The sequence below is a fragment of the Colobus angolensis genome, unplaced genomic scaffold (assembly GCF_000951035.1).
Source record: "Colobus angolensis palliatus isolate OR3802 unplaced genomic scaffold, Cang.pa_1.0 Scaffold2, whole genome shotgun sequence".
In the NCBI taxonomy this organism is placed as follows: Eukaryota; Metazoa; Chordata; class Mammalia; order Primates; family Cercopithecidae; genus Colobus; species Colobus angolensis.
Genome location: NW_012115154.1, coordinates 3153279 through 3171893, shown reverse-complemented (window position 1 = coordinate 3171893; position 18615 = coordinate 3153279). Strand labels below are relative to the sequence as shown.

The following is an 18615-nucleotide window of genomic DNA, read 5'->3' as shown; positions in this document are numbered from 1 at the left end:
ATAGACATGAGCCACCACACCTGGCTAATTTTTTGTGTTTTTAGTATAGATGGGGTTTCTCCATATTGATCAGGCTGTTCTCAAACTCGTGACCTCAAGTAATCCACCCACCTCAGCCTTCCAAAGTGCTGGGATTCCAGGCGTGAGCCACCACACCCAGCCAGTTCTGTGATTTTACACACACATCTAAGATTGCTGTGTTTCTAGTGGATTTTAAACATTATATATAATGCCCCTCTTTGATAATTTTCTTTCTTCTAAAATCTACTTTACCTAATATTAACATAGCCATTCCTGCTTTCATCTATTAATGTTTGCATGATGTATCTTCTTCCATTCTTTTACTTTCAGCCCGCCTCCATTGTCATATTTGAAATGAGTTTCTTGTGACTGCATATTGTTGGGTAATGTTTTAAAATTCATTTTGTTAATCTGTCCTTAACTGTTGTATTTAGATCATTGACATTCAGTGTAATTGTTGATGTCTTAGGACTTAAATCTGCCATTAAAAAAAAAGTTTATTCTTTGTTTTTTGTTTGTTTTCTCTTTCCTGCCTTCCTGTGGGTAATGTGAACATTTTTCAACAATTCCATTTTGATTTATTTAGTGTTTTTTAGTATATCTCTTTGAACAGCTTTTTCAGTGGTTGCTATATTATACTACATATGCATAACTTATCACAGTCTGTTGGCTGTGTTAACTTAGTAATTTGAGTGAAGTACAAAGCTTACCTCCCTTTATGTCCTTTTACCTTCTGATATTTATAATGGTCTTAAATATGTCTTTTACATGCATTTGGAACCACATCAATATTATAATTTTTGCTTCAACCATCAAATATGATTTAGAAAAATTTATATTTACCTGTATTTTATATCTACCTGTATTTTTGTTTGCCGTATTCTTTCTTTCCTGATATTCCTTCTTTTATCATTTTCTATCTGTTTAGCTAAATTCCATTAGTCATTCTTTTAGAGTAAGTCTTCTGGTGAAAAATTCTCTTAGTTTTCTTTTATCTGAACATTTCTTGACTTCTCCCTTATTTTCACTGGGTATAGGATTCTAGGTTGACAGTTTCTTCCAGTAATTAAAAATATTGTGCTACATCTGGCCTTTGTGGGTTTTGATGAGAAATCCACTGTCATTTTTCATTTTCAGAAGTTAAATTTGGGGGGATGGGCATGGTGGCTCATGCCTGTAATCCCAACACTTTGGGAGGCTGAGGCAGTCAGATCACTTGAGGTCAGGAGTTCAAGACCAACCTGGCCAACACGGCGAAATCTCATCTCTACTAAAATACAAAACATAGCCAGGTATGGTGGTGGGCACTTGTAATCCCAGCTACTCAGAAGGCTGAGGCACTAGAATCACTTGAACGCAGAAGGCAGAGGTTTCAGTGAGCTGAGATTGTTTCACTGTACTGCAGCCTGGGTAACAGAGCAAGACTTTGTCTCAAAAAAAAAAAGTAAGTTAAATTTTGGGCTATCTTGGCATGAATTTCTTTGGGTGTATCCTATTAGTGGTCTGCTCAGCTTTTTGATCTGTAAGTTTATGTCTCCTGTCAAATTTGGCAGCCTTTCAGCCATTATTTCTTTGATTTCCTTTTCAGCCCTGTATTCATTCTCCTGTCCTTCTGAAACTATGATATGTGAATATTAGATCTTGTCTTACAGTCTTACAGGTCCCTGAGGCTCTATTCATTTTATTTTAAGCCTATTTTTTCTCTTAGGTTTGGTTGGGTAATTTCTATTTTTCTCTCTCTCAATTCACTGACTCTTTCCTCTGTTTGCACAGTTATACTGTTGTGCTTAGCCATTAAGCTTTTACAATTTCAGTTGTATTTTTCAATTCAAAAATTTCTATTTGGTTCTTTTTAATATTTTTTTCCTCTCTCTGCTGAGGCTTTCTATTTTTTTTATTTCTTCAAAGTGTGTTTATAAGTGTTTTTTGAAGCATTTTAATTATGATTGCTTTAAAAATCTTTGTCAAAAAATTCTAACATCACTAACATCTCAGTGTTTGTGTCTACTAATTGTCTTTTTTCAGTTTTAGATCTTCCTGGTTCTTGGTACAACAATTTACTTCTGATTAAAGCATGGACACTTTCGTATTATGTTATGAGACTCTGGATCTTATGTAAACCCTCTGTTTTAGCTGCCTTTTTGTTACTTTGCTCCAGCACAGGGGGTGGGGAGATAAGACCTCATTACTGCAAGATTGAAGTGGAAGTCCAGGTTCCCCATCTGGACTCCACTGACACCAGAGATGGGAGGCTTCTAATCATTATTGGACACATGTGGAGGTTCATCTCCATATGTAGCCTCCATTGAGACTGTGGTGGGGTCTAGATGACAATTAGGACATGGCTTGGTTTTTGGTCATTACTTTCATAAGAGGTTCTTTATGTATTAATACTTTGAATCTAGAAATGCACTCAGTGAGGATGGGCCTGAGCATGAAGGTACAGACAAATAGCGAGGTATTAACTAAGACCTCTTTGGTTACAAGTAACAGAAACCAATTCAAGCTAGCTTAATTTGAAAAAGCATAAGGTAGGGTAGGAGAAGAATTATAAGAAAGTACGAAGCTACTCATGGAAACAAAGGGAGAGGGAATTCAGTCAGGCTTCAGGAAAGGACTAGAACTAGAAAATGGAAAACTTCCAAGGCTTTTTATTAATCTGCAGTCTCTGCTTTTCTCTCTCCACAGGAAAGTTTTTACTTCCCTTAGCTCAAATTTGCATCCTACAGCAGTTTCATGTACAAGACTGATCCACTATCTCTCATTCCAATTCCAAAGCATAGGGAAAGATAATCTGGTTGGCAACCATGCCAGTGGGTAGACGTCACATAATTACAAACGCAGCTTTTGGAAGTGCTACTCTTATGTAGACACCCCCAAAAGTATCTGATATAGGTGTATATGGAAATATTAACAAGTAGGAAAGCAGCAAGCAAGGCCTTTCTTAACAGATGATCTCACTACAAACTTAAACATTGTCAGGTTGTTGTTGTTAGTCTTACAACTTAGTTCTTTATGGCTGCCTTTTCTGTTTTATATATCGTTTGTTTGACTGTCTCAACACTCTTACATACTATTACTTATAGTAAGTGATTGCAGGGTAAAATGAGAATAAGCAAAGAATGAGAAGATCACACTTTGCTAAACCATCTTAGACATTGGTCTAAGTTAGGATTAAGGAGAAACTAGTTAATGTGCTGTACGAGTTTGCTGAATTATCATGTTGAACGTGATATAACATCTGAATGTAATCATAGGGCTGAAACCTCATTGTCTGTTCTGTTCTTAAGCCAAAATGAATAGGGTCTATGTGGATTATTAGGTGAATTACACTTTAACAAGATGATTTACATACCTTAAATTTCTCTCTGGTCAAACATGGATCAGATTTCAAATATGGAGGAATAAATCTCATGCTTGGCATTCCATTTGGTAATGATGAAAATTCTTGAGAAAGATTATGCAAATCAAAATATAATTGGAGAGATTTTTCACTTCCAGGAAGATGAAGTAGATGCATTTTCCCTATTCTTTGAACCAAAAATAACTACAAACCCACATAAAATGAACAAAAGGCAACTCCAAAAGGTAGAAAGCAGGCAGGCTAGCTAGGGACTTCAAGAACCAAGGAACAACACAATGGTGTCTCCTGGGTTTTCTTTTTGCCTCATATATCCAAGACTTGGAGCTGAAGAAGCTAGCAACCTGAGAACACAAATGTGCCCAGAAACATGCACAAAAAGCTCTCAACAATAGCCTGTATTATGTAGAAAAGGACCAGGAAAGGGACAGCCTACTGATACAGAAAATGTTAGGCAGTAACCACTGTACTCCAGCCAAGTGCCACCGATAAACAGTGCCCTCACTCCCACCCATGTAAGCAGAGGCAGAGGGGCTTACACTTCCACTCTTACGAGGTATAATGAGGGATCTCAAACTTCTGCAAGGATGGTGTCAAAGAAGGACAAGTAGAAGCCAGAACTTTGACTCTCCCACTAGCCTATAAAGAGTCTGTCTCCTCCCGCAGGGTATCATTGGAAACCAAATGGGGAGCCGAGATTTCCACACTCAATGGACAGAAATGAAGTATCTCCTTCTCTCCCCATTGAGCTGGTGTCAGAGGATGCCTAGTGAAGAGTCAGGGTTTTCACTAATGCACAGTAGCAATGGTTCATAGCCTTTACCCATTTTCTTATGAAAGTATTTGTAAGTTTCCAGTTGATATGTAAGCACTCTTTGTATATTGGTCATGTTTTTCACTTTATAAAGAGAAATGGCAACGTATAATGATGAAGTTCAGGAGGACTCTGGAGTCAGAAGGTCTAGGTGGATTTGACTCCAGATTCCACTACGTATTGGCTTGTGAGGCTTTGGACAAATTATTTAACCTCTTAGGACCTCAATTTTCTCATGTGTAAAATGTAAAGTGTATACGTATATAACTTAGAACAGTGTGTAGCACATAGGAAGTACATTATAAAAATCTGTTGATAATATTACTATTGCATTTATTATTTTCAGCTTGTCACTGTCTTTACTTTTATTTACACACGTTTTCTTTTGGCCTTAGAGGTGGTTCTATTTTTTATCTTTAGAAGAAAACTGGGCTCACTCTTTCCGCTTTCATCTGAGTATCAGCAAACTGAAGTAGCTCAGGTTAATTATTTTTAATTCTGGTTACCCCACAGGATTAGAAAGTTACCCCATAGGATTTAAAACAGCTGACAATATTCAAGTCAGGCTATGATCATACTTTATTTATGCATACTTTATTAATAGATCTAAATTAATGAGTAGTTTCATGCAAATAATCAATTAAATAAGGCCTGATAACTTACTCCTTCACTTATCCAGTGTTTTCTGACAGCTTTGGGTCTTTGTTCTTTGCCAAATGTGATGTAGCTGACATCATTTTCAAGAGCAGATTTTTTTCTTAGGATAATAAATTAATAAGCCCTGCTTTCTTTAAAAAGATTATTAAATAGCTAAGAGTGATAAAAACTGTATTGACTTACTGATGTTGGATTTGGAAGTTGGTTCTTGGATTGAATAGCTGTTTTTTCTGAGTGGTTTGCATGTTTTTAGGGTTATGCATGATGGGGAGCAAATACTGCAATATTTCTTGAGTTTGAACTATTCCTTTATCCTTGTAGCTTCTTTTTTCATCATCTGTCCAATTTATGCCAGTCTTCTTGCTTTGGAAAGATATGCATTCTTTTATTTTGCTTTTTAAGTTGTGGTGCAGATCTGGGGAGCAACCACAAAAATATGTACAGGGATATAAACTCTATTCACAATTACTTATTGGGCATTATTATATACCAGGGATTTTATCTAAAATTCCTTGCCCATCTGAAGCTTGTATTTTAATGACAGTGGGCAGAAAACAAACAAGTAAAATATATATTATGTTAGATAATGATAAAGTTTACAGGATAAAGTAAAGCTGCAGAAGGGAGTAGAGAATTCTTGAGGAGTTGATTTCCACTTTTAAAAAGGTGTTAAGAGAAAGCCTCCTTATGAAGCTGACATCTCATGGAATTTAGGAAGCAAATCATGCAAGTTTCAGAGGAAAGATAATTTGAGGCAAAGGCCGTGAAGTAGGAGAATAGTAGTGTGTTCAAGAACACCAAGAATGCAGTCAGTGGCTGGAGGAGAATGAACAAAAGGGAAAATTATAAGGGATAAGTTCAGGTAGGTAACATGGTCTCAGCTCATGTAGGGCCTCACAGGCCAGTAGAAGAACTTTGATTTTTACTGAGTGTGAGATGGAGAAGCATTGGAAGGCATTGAGCAGAGGAGTGTCAGTCTGAGATTTGTTTGGACAAGATTATGCTGGTTGCCAAGTTGAGAACAGATTGAAGAGAGGCAAGAGTGAACAAACAGGGAGATCTCTTGGAAGGGTGCAGAAACAATCCAGGAGAGATGGTGGTAGCTTGGACCAGGGTCGTGGAAATGGCTAGAAGGGTGAGAAGTGGGGTGAGAGTATTCTGGGTACATACGTGGATTTTATAAAGAATTGGATATGAGATAAGAGAGTAAGAGCAGAATCAGTGGTGGCTCCAAAGCTGCTAGTTTGAGGAAATGGCAGTATAGGGATATGGGGAGACTGGGAAGGGCATGTTAGAAATCCCTTCTTTATTAGATGATACAAAGGAATTATTGTTTTGTTAATGGAGACACTGGAATATAATCACATTTTAAAAAATGTTTATCCTACCCCATATTAGTTAGGATGACTGCTATAAAAAAACAAACAAACAAACAAAAACCTCCAGAAAATAACAAGTGTTGGCAAGGATTAGAAAAATTGGAACCTTCACACATTATTAATAAGAATGTAAAATGGTACAACCATTGTGGAAAGCAATATGATGGTTCCTCAATAATTAAAAATAGGATTACTATATGACCCAGCAATTCCACTTCTGGCTATATCCCCAAAAGAATTGAAAGCAGGGTCCCAAAGAGACATAGACACATTCATCTTTATAGTAGCAATATTCATAACAGCCAAAAGTTGTAAGCAACACATGTGTTCATTCATGAATGGATTAATAAAATGAGGTATATTCATACAATGGAATGTTATTTAGTCTTAAAAAGGAAGGAAATACTGACAAATGCTACAGTATTGATAAACCTTGAGACCACTATACAAAATAAAATAAGCCAGACAGAAAAAGACAAATACCATGTCTGTCATTCAAATATTTGACTCCACTACCTAATTTGACTAGAATATTCCATTGACTAGAATTCTATTTGACTAGAACAGTCAAATTCATAGATACAAAAGTAGAAGGATGGTTTCCAGGTGCTGGGGCGGGGGAGGGGGAAGTGAGGAAGACTAGTCATAAAGTTTCAATTTTAAAAGAGAAAAAGGAATTCTGGAGATTGCACCACAATGTGACTGTACTTAACATTACTGAATTGTACACTTAAAAATAGTTAAAATGGTAAATTTTGTTATGTGTATTTTATCACAATTTAGAGTCAACATACTTGGCAAGCGAGGGTAACCCTGAGTAAAACCTGAAGGAAGACTAGTAGTCAGACGTTTAAAAAAATGTCATAATTTATAATTGTCATGCTTAAATTGGTCCGTAGACAGCATAAGAGAAACTAGAATATATTCAGAATAAAAGCAAGAAATACACTGTGCTTTGTTAGTAGGTGTTTATCTAGTGATATACACTAAACTGTTTATAGGCAAAATAATATAATTTATAGAATTTATTTTAAAATGCTCTAGGGGAAAAGGGGTGGGAAAACAGATGAAACAAGAGTAGCAGGATGCTGATGAGGATGGGTGATGGGCATCAGTGGACCCATTATTCTATTCTTTCTACTTTTGTTTATGTTTGAAAATTTCTACAATAAGTTTTTTGTAAAAAATTATCTATTCTTAAAAGGAAAATAAAAAGATAAAGCATGCATTGCATTAAGCTAGATCTGAAAGATAATGTATGATTACAATATCTGGCAATACTGGCATATGAAATGAACTTATTTACAGTTTCTTGATAAACCATTCTTAGGCCACTCAATAAACATTCACTGAATGTAGGCCGGGTGTTGTAGCTTATGTTTGTAATCTCAGCACTTTAGGAGGCTGAGGCAGATGGATCACTTGAGGTCAGGAGTTTGAGACTAGCCTGGCCAACAGGGTGAAACCCTGTCTGTACTAAAAATACAAAAATTAAGTGGGCATGGTGGTGAGTGCTGTAATTCCAGCTACTCAGGAGGCTGAGGCAGATGAATTGCTTGAACCCAGGAGGCGGAGGTTGCAGTGAGCCAAGATCACATCACTGCACTCCAGCCTGTGTGACAGAGCAATACTCCATCTCAAAAATAAATAAATAAACATTCACTGAATGCTTATTGTATATCTGGCACTATTTTTGTTTGGTAAATAGATGTGAAAAACATAGTCCCTGCCTTCAATATGTTAAGAATCAGGACTAGAGAGCAAAAAGTAAACTATCTATTAGAATATACTTCATAGAGATAAACCAGGACACTTACTACATACATATACTTATAGTCATACTTATAGATGGGGGCAAAGGGTATGGGTAAATGAATGAACACAAGTTAGCCAAGTAAAAAAGAAGGAGAGTGATCTAGGATGTGGGACTAACATGGCACATTCAGGAAATCATAAGTGTGGTGTAGAATAATTGGGATATCAGGTGGGTATGAAGACATGGTTCCAAACTGGAAGCCTTGTTTGCAGTAACACTTTTGAGAGATCCTCTAAGATGGGAATAATTCATAACTGATAACGCTAAATAACTATGTTTTGAATGATACAGTTAGGGGGCCATTGAAGACTTTATGCAAGATAATCAGATTTGCATTTTTGAAAGATCACACTGGGACCCAGGAAAACAAAAGGTGGAAAAAAAAGTGAAACACGAGGCAGGGAGACAAATTAGGAGGCTAATGCAGTTCTTCAAGGGAGGCAAAATGAGGGTCTGAATTAGCGGCAGCATTAGGATGAAGAGAGCAGATTCAAGAGAATTTTTAGAGGTAGAATGGATAGAGCTTCATGTTATTAGAGACCAAAAAACAGAAGTGCACAACATTAGGATAAGTCTTGGGTTTATTACTTAGATAACTGGATGATGGCAGTACACTGACTGAAACATGGGATGCAGGAGAAAGAGACTGGCAGTGGACAAGTTGAATATAAGTGCCTGTGGGGAAAAAACAGATGGAGATATCCAGTAGGTAGAGGAATATGAAATTCAGGAGAGGCTTAGACTGAAGATTAAAAAATATGATGGTCATCAGTTGCTGGTTGAAGTTGCAGGTAGAGATGAGAGTGCTCAGAAATAAAATATGTGGTGACAAAGACCAAAGGATGGACTACTGGAAAATAGCCTACTTAAAATTTAGGCAGAAGTGATGTCCTACATGGGCTCCTCTTCATATATTTCAACACATGTTTCATGAATGGCTAGAGAAACAGAAGTAAAACCAGGAGACAGTAATGTCACAGATATGACACTCAGATTGTGAAATAGCTCAATGAATCAAGAGAAAGAGTTTAAAGGCCCTGGGAATAATCAACAGTAGAGAAGTCAGTATGGCTTTGCAAATAACCATTTCATGGTATGGCAACAGTAGAAACATTCTCAAGCACTAGGTTGAGGAGTATACAAGTGAGGAAGTGAAGGTAATGAATGTTGGCTATATTTGAGGAAAGTGAGAAAGAGGGCAGTAATTAGAGTTATTTCACTAAGGAAATTGATGGACATGGGATCTAGAGCACTGCTGAATGAATTAACCTTAAACAGAGGGATATTTATTTCTGTGAAACAAGAAGGAGGGATGTTCGAGATGAGTTGATTTGTTGATGACCTCTCTGGTTTTTGTTTTTGTTTTATATGTGAAGTAAGAAGTGAGGTTATCTACTGAAGGTAAAGGGGAGATGTTAGGTAGGAGAGAGAGAGGAAAAGATTTAGAATAGTTACTTTGGAGAATGGAAGAGGTAGTTGATCAAGTATATGTATATGTAAATTGTGCAAACAGGAATGTGTAGTGCCATTTGGTAATGTAGTTTTTCTGGAGCAGGGCTCTGTAATCTAAGATGGGGTAGAGATGGATAGTTAGATTCATCTAGAATTACAGTTGTTCAGCATTGGCTTAGTCAAGGATAAGGAGGCAAAACGAGATCTAATTAAACTTAAGAGCTTCTGCACAGCAAAAGAAACTATCAACAGAGTAAACAGGCAACCTACAGAGTGGGGAGAAAATATAGGAATCTGACAAAGGTCTAAATATCCAGCATCTATAAAGAACTTAAAGCAATTTACAAGGAAAAACCAAACAACCCCATTAAAAAGTGGGCAAAGGACATGAACACTTTTCAAAAGAAGACATACATGTGGCCAAGAAGCATATGAAATACGGCTCAATATCACTGATGATTAAAGAAATGTAAATCAAAACCACAATGAGATACATCTCACAGCAGTCAGAATGACTATTATTAAAAAGTCAAAAAATAACAGATGCTGGCAAGGTTACAGAAAAAAGGGAATCTTATACACTGTTGGTGGGAGTGTAGATTAGTTCAACCATTATAGAAAGCAGTATGACAATTCCATAAGGAGCTAAAAACAGAATTATCACTCAGCCTGGTAATTCTATTACTGGGTATATACCTAAAGCAATACAAATCATTTTATCATAAAAATGCATGCATATGTATGTTCACTGCAACACTATTCACAATAGCAAAGACATGGAATCAACCTAGATGCCTAACAATGGTGGGCTGAATAAAGAAAATGTGGTACACATATACCATGGAATACTATGCAGCCATGAAAAGAATGAGATCATATCCTATGCAGGAACATGGATGGAGGTGGAGGCCATTATCTTTAGCAAACTAGTGCAGGAACAGAAAACCAAGTATCACATGTTATCACTTATAAGTGGGAGCTAAATTATGAGAACACGTGGACACAACAAGGAGAACAACAGACACTGGGGCCTACTTGAAGATGGAGGGTGGGAGGAGGGAGAGGATCAGAAAAAGTATCTATTGGGTACTGGGGTGATGAAATAATCTGTACAACAAACCTCCGTGACATGAGTTTACCTATATAACAAACCTGCACATGAACCCCAAACTGAAAAGTTTAAAAATAAAATAATATCATGATGAACATCCTTACATTAAAAAAAAAAAAAAGCAGTTGAAGCAGTTGAAGAAAATTACAACACAAGGAATGGAGAAAATGTGCTAGAGACGTGGATGAGGTTGCAAGAGCTGAAATGTAACCTATATTCCTTAAATTTGGAATTGAGCTAATGTAGATTCTCAATCTGCCTGGCTCTGCTTATTTATACCTGTCCAGATTCCAACTTTCAGTGAGATATGATGTGACTACAGATATCTAGTTATTCCCCTCTCAGTCTCCTACTGAGATGGAATGTGAAAAAGAGGAAACTGACTACCATGAGAAAACAGTAGGGATTATGGGTTTCCATATGTCAGAAACTTGAAGGTCTTTCTATTAAATACAGTGCAGATGGATCAGATAAAACTCCTGTAGGCTGATTTTTAAAAATCTCTCCTAAGAAAAAGCAGCATGCATATTAAGAAAATAAAGAAACACCAGAAACATTCTATAAACATACTCTAACTCATATGGATGAGAGTTTGATTCAAGAACAGATTATTGATAGTTGTGAGAGTATATTTTTGACTTCATTTAAAACATTTTCTATATTCCTGAATATAAAGAGACTACTATAAGGAACTCCCTCTTAAACCTATCACTCAGCTTCAATAATTTGATTTCTTTTTGCTGCAGTGATTGATTAATATTTAGAATCCACCAAGAGCATTAAAAGAAATGATTATAGACAGCTAATATAAGCAGAAAATCTATGCGGGTGAAGCATGTTCCAATGAAAGAGAAGTAATTCCTGGAATGCCATGACTTATTTCAAGGTGCGGATGGTCTGGCTAAGTAGAAGAGTGGATTCTGCTGGAGTATTGTGTTTGTGTTTACCAAGTTCAAAGAAGAAATGACATAGGTATAAAACAAGGCCTTTATTGGTTGTACATTTGGTAAATTTTTTCCAATATGTCCCATGCATTTTAAGTTTCTTAACAGTGTCTTTTGAGAATGATGAAGTTCATTAAGCAAATTTTTCTTTTACGATTGGTGTTTATGAGTACTACTGGAGGAGTCTTTTCTTATTCCAAAACCACAAAGATTCTCTCCCATGCTTTTTCCTGTGAGTTTTTATAATTTTAGCTTTGATATTTAGATCTATGATACATTTTGAGTTAATTTTTTTGCTATGGTGTAAGACAAGGGTTAGTGTTAATTTTTATATGAATATTTAAGAGCCAAACAGATGATCATTTTATGATCTGGAGATGGGAGATGGGGTAAAACCTTCCAAGCATTAAAGCAATTAAAAAAAAAACCCATGAGAGAGGACCAAAGTTCTCTCATATTGAAATTACTCTTGGTGAAAATTTAAGCCTTCATGAAATGGTCTATTGGCTTGTCATAGCCACATAATACTGAGAACATAAGTAAGTGTGGTGCATATTTTGAGATGCATTTTTTTCAATGCTTTGGATTATGTCAATGGAGTATAAAATTATATTGGCCAATTATTCCATATTGTTATCTTTGATATTATTAACACTTTTCAAGAATTAATGAATAGAATAACTGTTTTTGATAAAACACTTTAGGGAAGGTAAACTAAAAATGTCAATTCATTCCAGAAACAGAAGAAAATATTATGATAATTATCATTTCCATGGTAGTCCAATTTTTAAGACCTAATGAATAAACTTTATGTTCCATTGAAGGTCAGCAGATAATATTTAAGTAATCACAGATTTGGAGCAGGTGAATTTGACTTTAGCCTTACTTCCTATAATTTAAACTAACATGAATTACCGTTGTATTAGTCTGTTTTTATGCTGCTGATAAAGACATACTCAAGACTGGGTAATTTCTAAAGGAAAAGAGGTTTAATGGACTCATGATTCCATGTGGCTGGGGAGGCCTCACAATCATGGTGGAAGGCAAAAGGCACGTCTTACATGGAAGCAGGCAAGAGAGAATGAGAGCAAAGTGAAAGGAGAAACCCCTTATAAAAGCAATGGATCCCGAGACTTATTTACTATCACGAGGACAGCATGGGGGACACCGCCTCCATGATTCAATTATCTCTCACGGGGTCCCTCCCACAACATGTGGGAATTATGGGAGCTACAATTCAAGATGAGATTTGGGTGAGGGCATAGCCAAACCATATCAGTCCACCCTGGCCCCTGCCAAATCTCATGTCTGCATATTTCAAAACCAATCATGCCTTCCCCCAAAGTCTTAACTCATTTCAGCATTAACTCAAAAGGGCAAAGTCTCATCTGAGACAAGGCAAGTCCCTTCTACCTGTGAGCATGTAAAATCAAAAGCAAGTTAATTACTTCCTAGATACAGTGGGGGTACAGGCATTGGATAAATACACCCATTCCAAATGGAAGAAATTGGCCTAAACGAAGGGGCTAAAGGCCCTGTGCAAGTCTGAAATCCAGCAGAGAAGCCAAATCTTAAAGCTCCCAAATGGTCTCCTTTTACTCCATGTCTCACATCCAGGTCATGTTGATGCAAGAGGTGGGTTCCCATGGTCTTGGGCAGCTCTGCCTCTGTGGCTTTCCAGGGTACAGCCTCCCTCCCAGCTGCTTTCATGGGCTGACAATGAGTGTGGCTTTCCAGGTGCATGGTGCAAGGTGTCAGTGGATCTACCATTCCGGAGTCTGGAAGACACTGGCCCTCTTCTCACAGCTCCACTAGGTAGTGTCTAGTGGGAATTCTCTGTGGGGGCTCTGATCCCCAGCCCCCACATTTCCCTTCCACACTGCCCTAGCAGAGGCTCTCCATGAGGGCCCTGACCCTGCAGCAAACTTCTGCCTGGACATTCAGGCATTTCCGTATATCCTCTGAAATCTATGTGGATGTTCCCAAACCCCAGTTCTTGACTTCTGTGCGTTTGCAGGCTCAACACTATGTGGAAGCTGCCAAGGCTTGGGGCTTGCACCCTCTGAAACCATAGCCCAAGCTGTACCTTAGCTCCTTTTAGCCATGACTGGAGCAGCTGGGATGCGGGACATCAAGTACCTAGGGTATACATAGCAAGGGAGCCTTGGGCCCAACCCATGAAACCATTTTTTCCTACTAGACCTCTGGGCCTATGATGGAAGGGTCTGATGCAAAGGTCTCTGACATGCCCTGGAGACATTTTCCCCATTGTCTTGGGGATTAACATTTGTCTTCTTGCCACTTATGCAAATTTCTGCAGCCAGCTTGAATTTCTCCTCAAAAAATGGGTTTTTCTTTTATATTGCATGGTTAGGCTGCAAATTTTCTGAACTTTTATGCTGTTTCCCTTTAAAACTGAATGCTTTTAACAGGACCCAGTCACCTCTTGAATGCTTTGCTGCTTAGAAATTTCTTCCACCAGATATCCTAAATCATCTCCCTCAAGTTCAAAGTTCCACAACTCTTTTGGGCATGGGCAAAATGCCACCAGTCTCTTTGCTAAAACATAGCAAGAGTCACCTCTGCTCCAGTTCCCAACAAGTTCCTCATCTCCATCTAAGACCACCTCAGCCTAGATTTCATTGTCTATATCATTATCAGCATTTTGGTCAAAGCCATTCAACAAGTCTCTAGGAAGTTCCAAACTTTCCCACATTTTCCTATCTTCTGAGCCTTCCAAACTGTTTCAACCTCTCCCTGTTACCCAATTTTGGGTATCTTTACAGGAGCACCCCACTCTACTGGTACCAATTTACTGTATTAGTCTGTTTTCATGCTGCTGATAAAGACATACCAGAGACTAGGTTATTTATAAAGGAAAAGAGGTTTAATAGACTCACAGTTCCACATGGCTAGGGAGGCCTCACAATCATGATGGAAGGAAAAAGGCACGTCTTACATGGTGCAGGCAAGAAAGAATGAGAGCGAAGTGAAAGGGGAAACCCCTTATAAAACCATCAGATCTTGTGACTTATTTACTACCATGAGTACAGTATGGGGGACACCACCCCCATGATTCAATTATCTCTCACTGGGTCCCTCCCACAACACATGGAAATTATGGGAGCTACAATTCAAGAAGAGATTTGGGTGGGGTCACAGGCAAACCATATCAACCATGATGGACTATATTAGTCAATATAGTCATCAATAATATGAACTATATTAGTCTTCAATTAGTTAAGGGCCACTCTAAAGAGTGAGGAAGTATAAAATGATTTCCAACTGAAAACCCTATGTCTAGGAAGCAGAAGTTCCCAGAATGCCTTTTTGTTTTCTTGGTGGGTAGTGGTGAGGATGAAAGGCATCAAGTAACAGGAAGTATTAGGAATACAGCAATTAAGTTTTTTTAAGGCTGTATTAAACTGAAATAATTTCCTTCTATATTCAACTCATATGCAAATTAAATAAAGCAAGTATTTTTCACAGACAGGACTAAAATAGCTATCGATCCCATCTTTTTACAAAAGTAGTTCCCATAATTCAAGTTTCACAGGATATGTTAATGATGATATAGTGAAAACCATCTTTGTATGTGTGAAAATCTTGAACAATAAAAACCAGTAACAACCTTCTGTTGGTATCCTTGTCTTCTCAGTCCAAGTAGAAGTTTGTTTGCCCATAGGAGACTTCAAGGATGTCACTTTGAAACAGTTTCCAAACAAATGAGTTCCTTTGAGGGGAATTTTTTTCCTAGATTGGCCTCTCAGTGACTTCTAAAAAATGTTCGTGTTGGTCTTTGCTATGACTCTGAGTCATACTTTGGGAGATGAAAAAAATTGGGTCCTCTGATTTCATTGTCAACAGTAAACTACTCATGTAAGAGTAATGTAATAGCTATGTTATATTTGCATATTACACCTCAGGGTATGCAAAGTCTTTTAATACATTATCATACTTGGCGCTCTGATCAGTCTCATGATGTAGGCAGGATGGCCAATGTTATTCTCATGTTACACAAGGGGAATCAGAGAGGTTAAGCTATTTGCTCAAGATCACATAACTAGTAAGGGGCAGAGGCAGGTCTAGTATTCACATCTTCTAACTTCAGTACTTTTTCTATTACCTTCTTTTGTCTTGATACATCATTTGATTTCTTTCCATAGGACATGATAAATAATACATGTTTAAAAATTAAATCAGTTTAAAATAATCAATTCTAGATCCAAGTAAAAGTAGGCCCAAAGATGCTTTACATGTTGGTCTCTTACCTAAATTTCTATATTTCTGGGGCAAGAGAGTCTACATCTTTCATCAGAACCCATTTTATTAACAGAAACTAAGTTTTTAGAAGAGAAGCCAGGAAGGAAGAAAGGATATACCACGGTCTCTCTGTTGCACAAATCTAGCTGGTTCTCAAATACTTACCTATGGTTACCTATTCCACCGTCCAGACAGTTGTTTATATTATTCCTAAGTAAGGGGAAACTTGCCAAGGGTGATAGAGATATAATAATTACTGGTTTAGACAAAACTCTAAAGTTTGTCTGTTATATTTGATTTCCCATTCTCTTCTTTCTCCAGTTTTTAGTATTATTCTTATCCCCCCATGACCAGTGCTCCAGTTGCTACAATGGATAGTAAAACATTTGATTGTCATTCATTCTAAAGTGCTAAATAATTATCTTATGCCAGCAGTGTTTCTTTTTAAAAAGAGAAACTCGCCGGCCGGGCGCAGTGGCTCACGCCTGTAATCCTAGCACTTTGGGAGGCCGAGGCGGGCAGATCACAAGGTCAGGAGATTGAGACCATCCTGGTTAACACGGTGAAACCCTGTCTCTACTAAAAATACAAAAATTAGCCAGGCGTGGTGGCGGGCACCTGTAGTTTCAGCTACTCTGGAGGCTGAGGCAGGAGAATGGGCATGAACCTGGGAGGCGGAGCTTGCAGTGAGCCGAGATCCTGCCACTGCACTCCAGCCTGGGCAACAGACCAAGACTCCGTCTCAAAAAAAAAAAAGAGAGAGAAACTCAGACAATGCAATGCTAAATGCACAGAAATAAATACCTAACTAGATTTTAAGGCATCTATTGGGGTAGTCTGGGGATATTGAAATCTTCTCAGAACCTGCTAAAACACATCTTGTGGGGCACTAGGTATAAAACTGACCTCTAGTCCCAGATACTATGTAGAATATGAGGAGACATCTGATTAGCAATGGTTATCCAAAAGGTCACTTTTACCTGTTGCTTTAGTTCAAAATCAAAATCTCATAAGACAGAGGAAAAGGTATAAGGTAGTCAGGTAGAAGAAATCAAGTACAGTTCTCCTACCTCAAATATTTTTTAGAAGCCAAGAAAGGGCTTGTTCAGGTATTTTCACTAAAAAAGAGAATATGCCATAAAACATCTGAAGTTAGGTTTTAAAAATCAATAAAACTTAATTTTTAACTTTCTTGACAATTACTTCATCCACATATTTAATGGCTAGTTTAATTGCGCTTATCTTCAATTAACCTACCATTGTTTCACTCAGACACACAAAATATATGTGTACATATTTTTCCTGGAAGCCTTTAAATTAAACTGTTTCAAGAGAACAGCAAACAATATAAATACCTAACCTATCTAATAAGTGTTAAACATTTCAGAACTGAGTATATCTATGTTAGGATCTATGAAAGACAGTGACAGGTACACTAAGGTGACCAACTTTTTAGAGAGCCAATCTAGGACACAGATATACCAGGCCCAAAATAGTCTAATATGTAATAATTGCATACACATAGTATTTTAAAATGAAATATGAAAATAAGTGTTTAACATTTTTATTATTCTGTATTATTTGCTTTGTTGTTATATACAGGCGATTATTTAGGCAAAACAACAATAGGACTAGGTAACAGTGGCAATTAGTAGTAATAGAACAGATTCATAGTATGTGTGAGAAAAGTGATGTTTTTATAATGTTTCTCTCCTCTGATACAGATTTTAGCTCTTTAGTGGATATTTAAGTTTTATATGTCATATTATTATTGTATATTCTTAGGTTATAGATAAGACCTTTTGAAAGATCAATGTAAATATTTATTAAAAACTAACAAGGATATATTTCTTAGTATCCCATTATAAAGTAGGATATTTTTGCTCTTTCTGTTTCTTTTTTCAATAATACTTCTTTGAACTGCCTGCAGCCTTTGGGATATCTTTCTTCAATGTAGTGATTAAACAGAATACACTTGAATGCCAAATTCCCCATGATAAGATCTGCTCTTATCAAGCCCACATTACACTGCTCTTGGTATCGTTCCAATGCAATGACATCAAGTTAGATATCCTGTCAACAAAAATGTTTTGAGCATGGAATACAGTTGGCATTGTTTGTGTGGGCTCCACATCCGTGGATTTAACCAACTGAGGATGGAAAATATTTGCAACCCCGCTTTTCAAATCAAAGTACCTAAAAGCCATGGGGATTTTTTCTTTTGTTGCCATGATTCAGTGTATCACTTGATACACTGTAGAAAACATTATTGCTGTTAAGATCTGACACAATGAGCTCTACCCTTTAAGAGGCCAACACATCTTTTACAAAATTTTCCCTTTGTTGACCCACGGGATATTTTAGTTGTAACCTTTGAACCAGGAAATGTAATTTTACTTTGTTTCATCAAGCAATCAAGGGAATGAATGATGTGATAAGCATTCATTTGTGTGGTATGCCCAAGCGAATCCACCAGCTATTATATTCAACTGAGCATTGGTATCTTCTTGGGTCATAAAAACACTTTCAATTGATTTAGAAGTCCTTGCTTGTCTCTTCCAGGACTCCCGAGGTTCAGTCTTCAAATGTGCTTTCACATCCTTTCCTTTATGATGCACAGTCCCAAATTCTTTTCTGCATATTTTGTCATATGCTCTATTTTGGGTATCTTCCTAGTTGTATATGTTCTTCCACCAGTCGTTGAAAGACTAGCCATATATATCCCTCCTTCCTTTTCCCTTCCTTCCTTCCTTCCTTCCTTCCTTCCTTCCTTCCTTCCTTCCTTCCTTCCTTCCTT

The 18615-nt window shown here is 37.3% G+C and overlaps 2 protein-coding genes across 2 annotated transcripts in view; one reads left to right on the top strand and one right to left on the bottom strand.

Annotated features, from left to right (window-relative positions):
- The window catches only part of AGBL3 (ATP/GTP binding protein-like 3), a 122173-nt gene that overhangs the window by 6192 nt on the left and 97366 nt on the right, over window positions 1-18615 (bottom strand). The window contains exon 16 of the mRNA XM_011941245.1: window positions 5037-5268. Coding sequence (XP_011796635.1) covers window positions 5037-5268 — 232 coding nt within the window. The remainder of the gene's footprint in view (window positions 1-5036; window positions 5269-18615) is intronic.
- The window catches only part of LOC105511144 (chromosome unknown open reading frame, human C7orf49), a 75815-nt gene that overhangs the window by 52704 nt on the left and 4496 nt on the right, over window positions 1-18615 (top strand). The gene's annotated exons all lie outside the window — the stretch shown is intronic.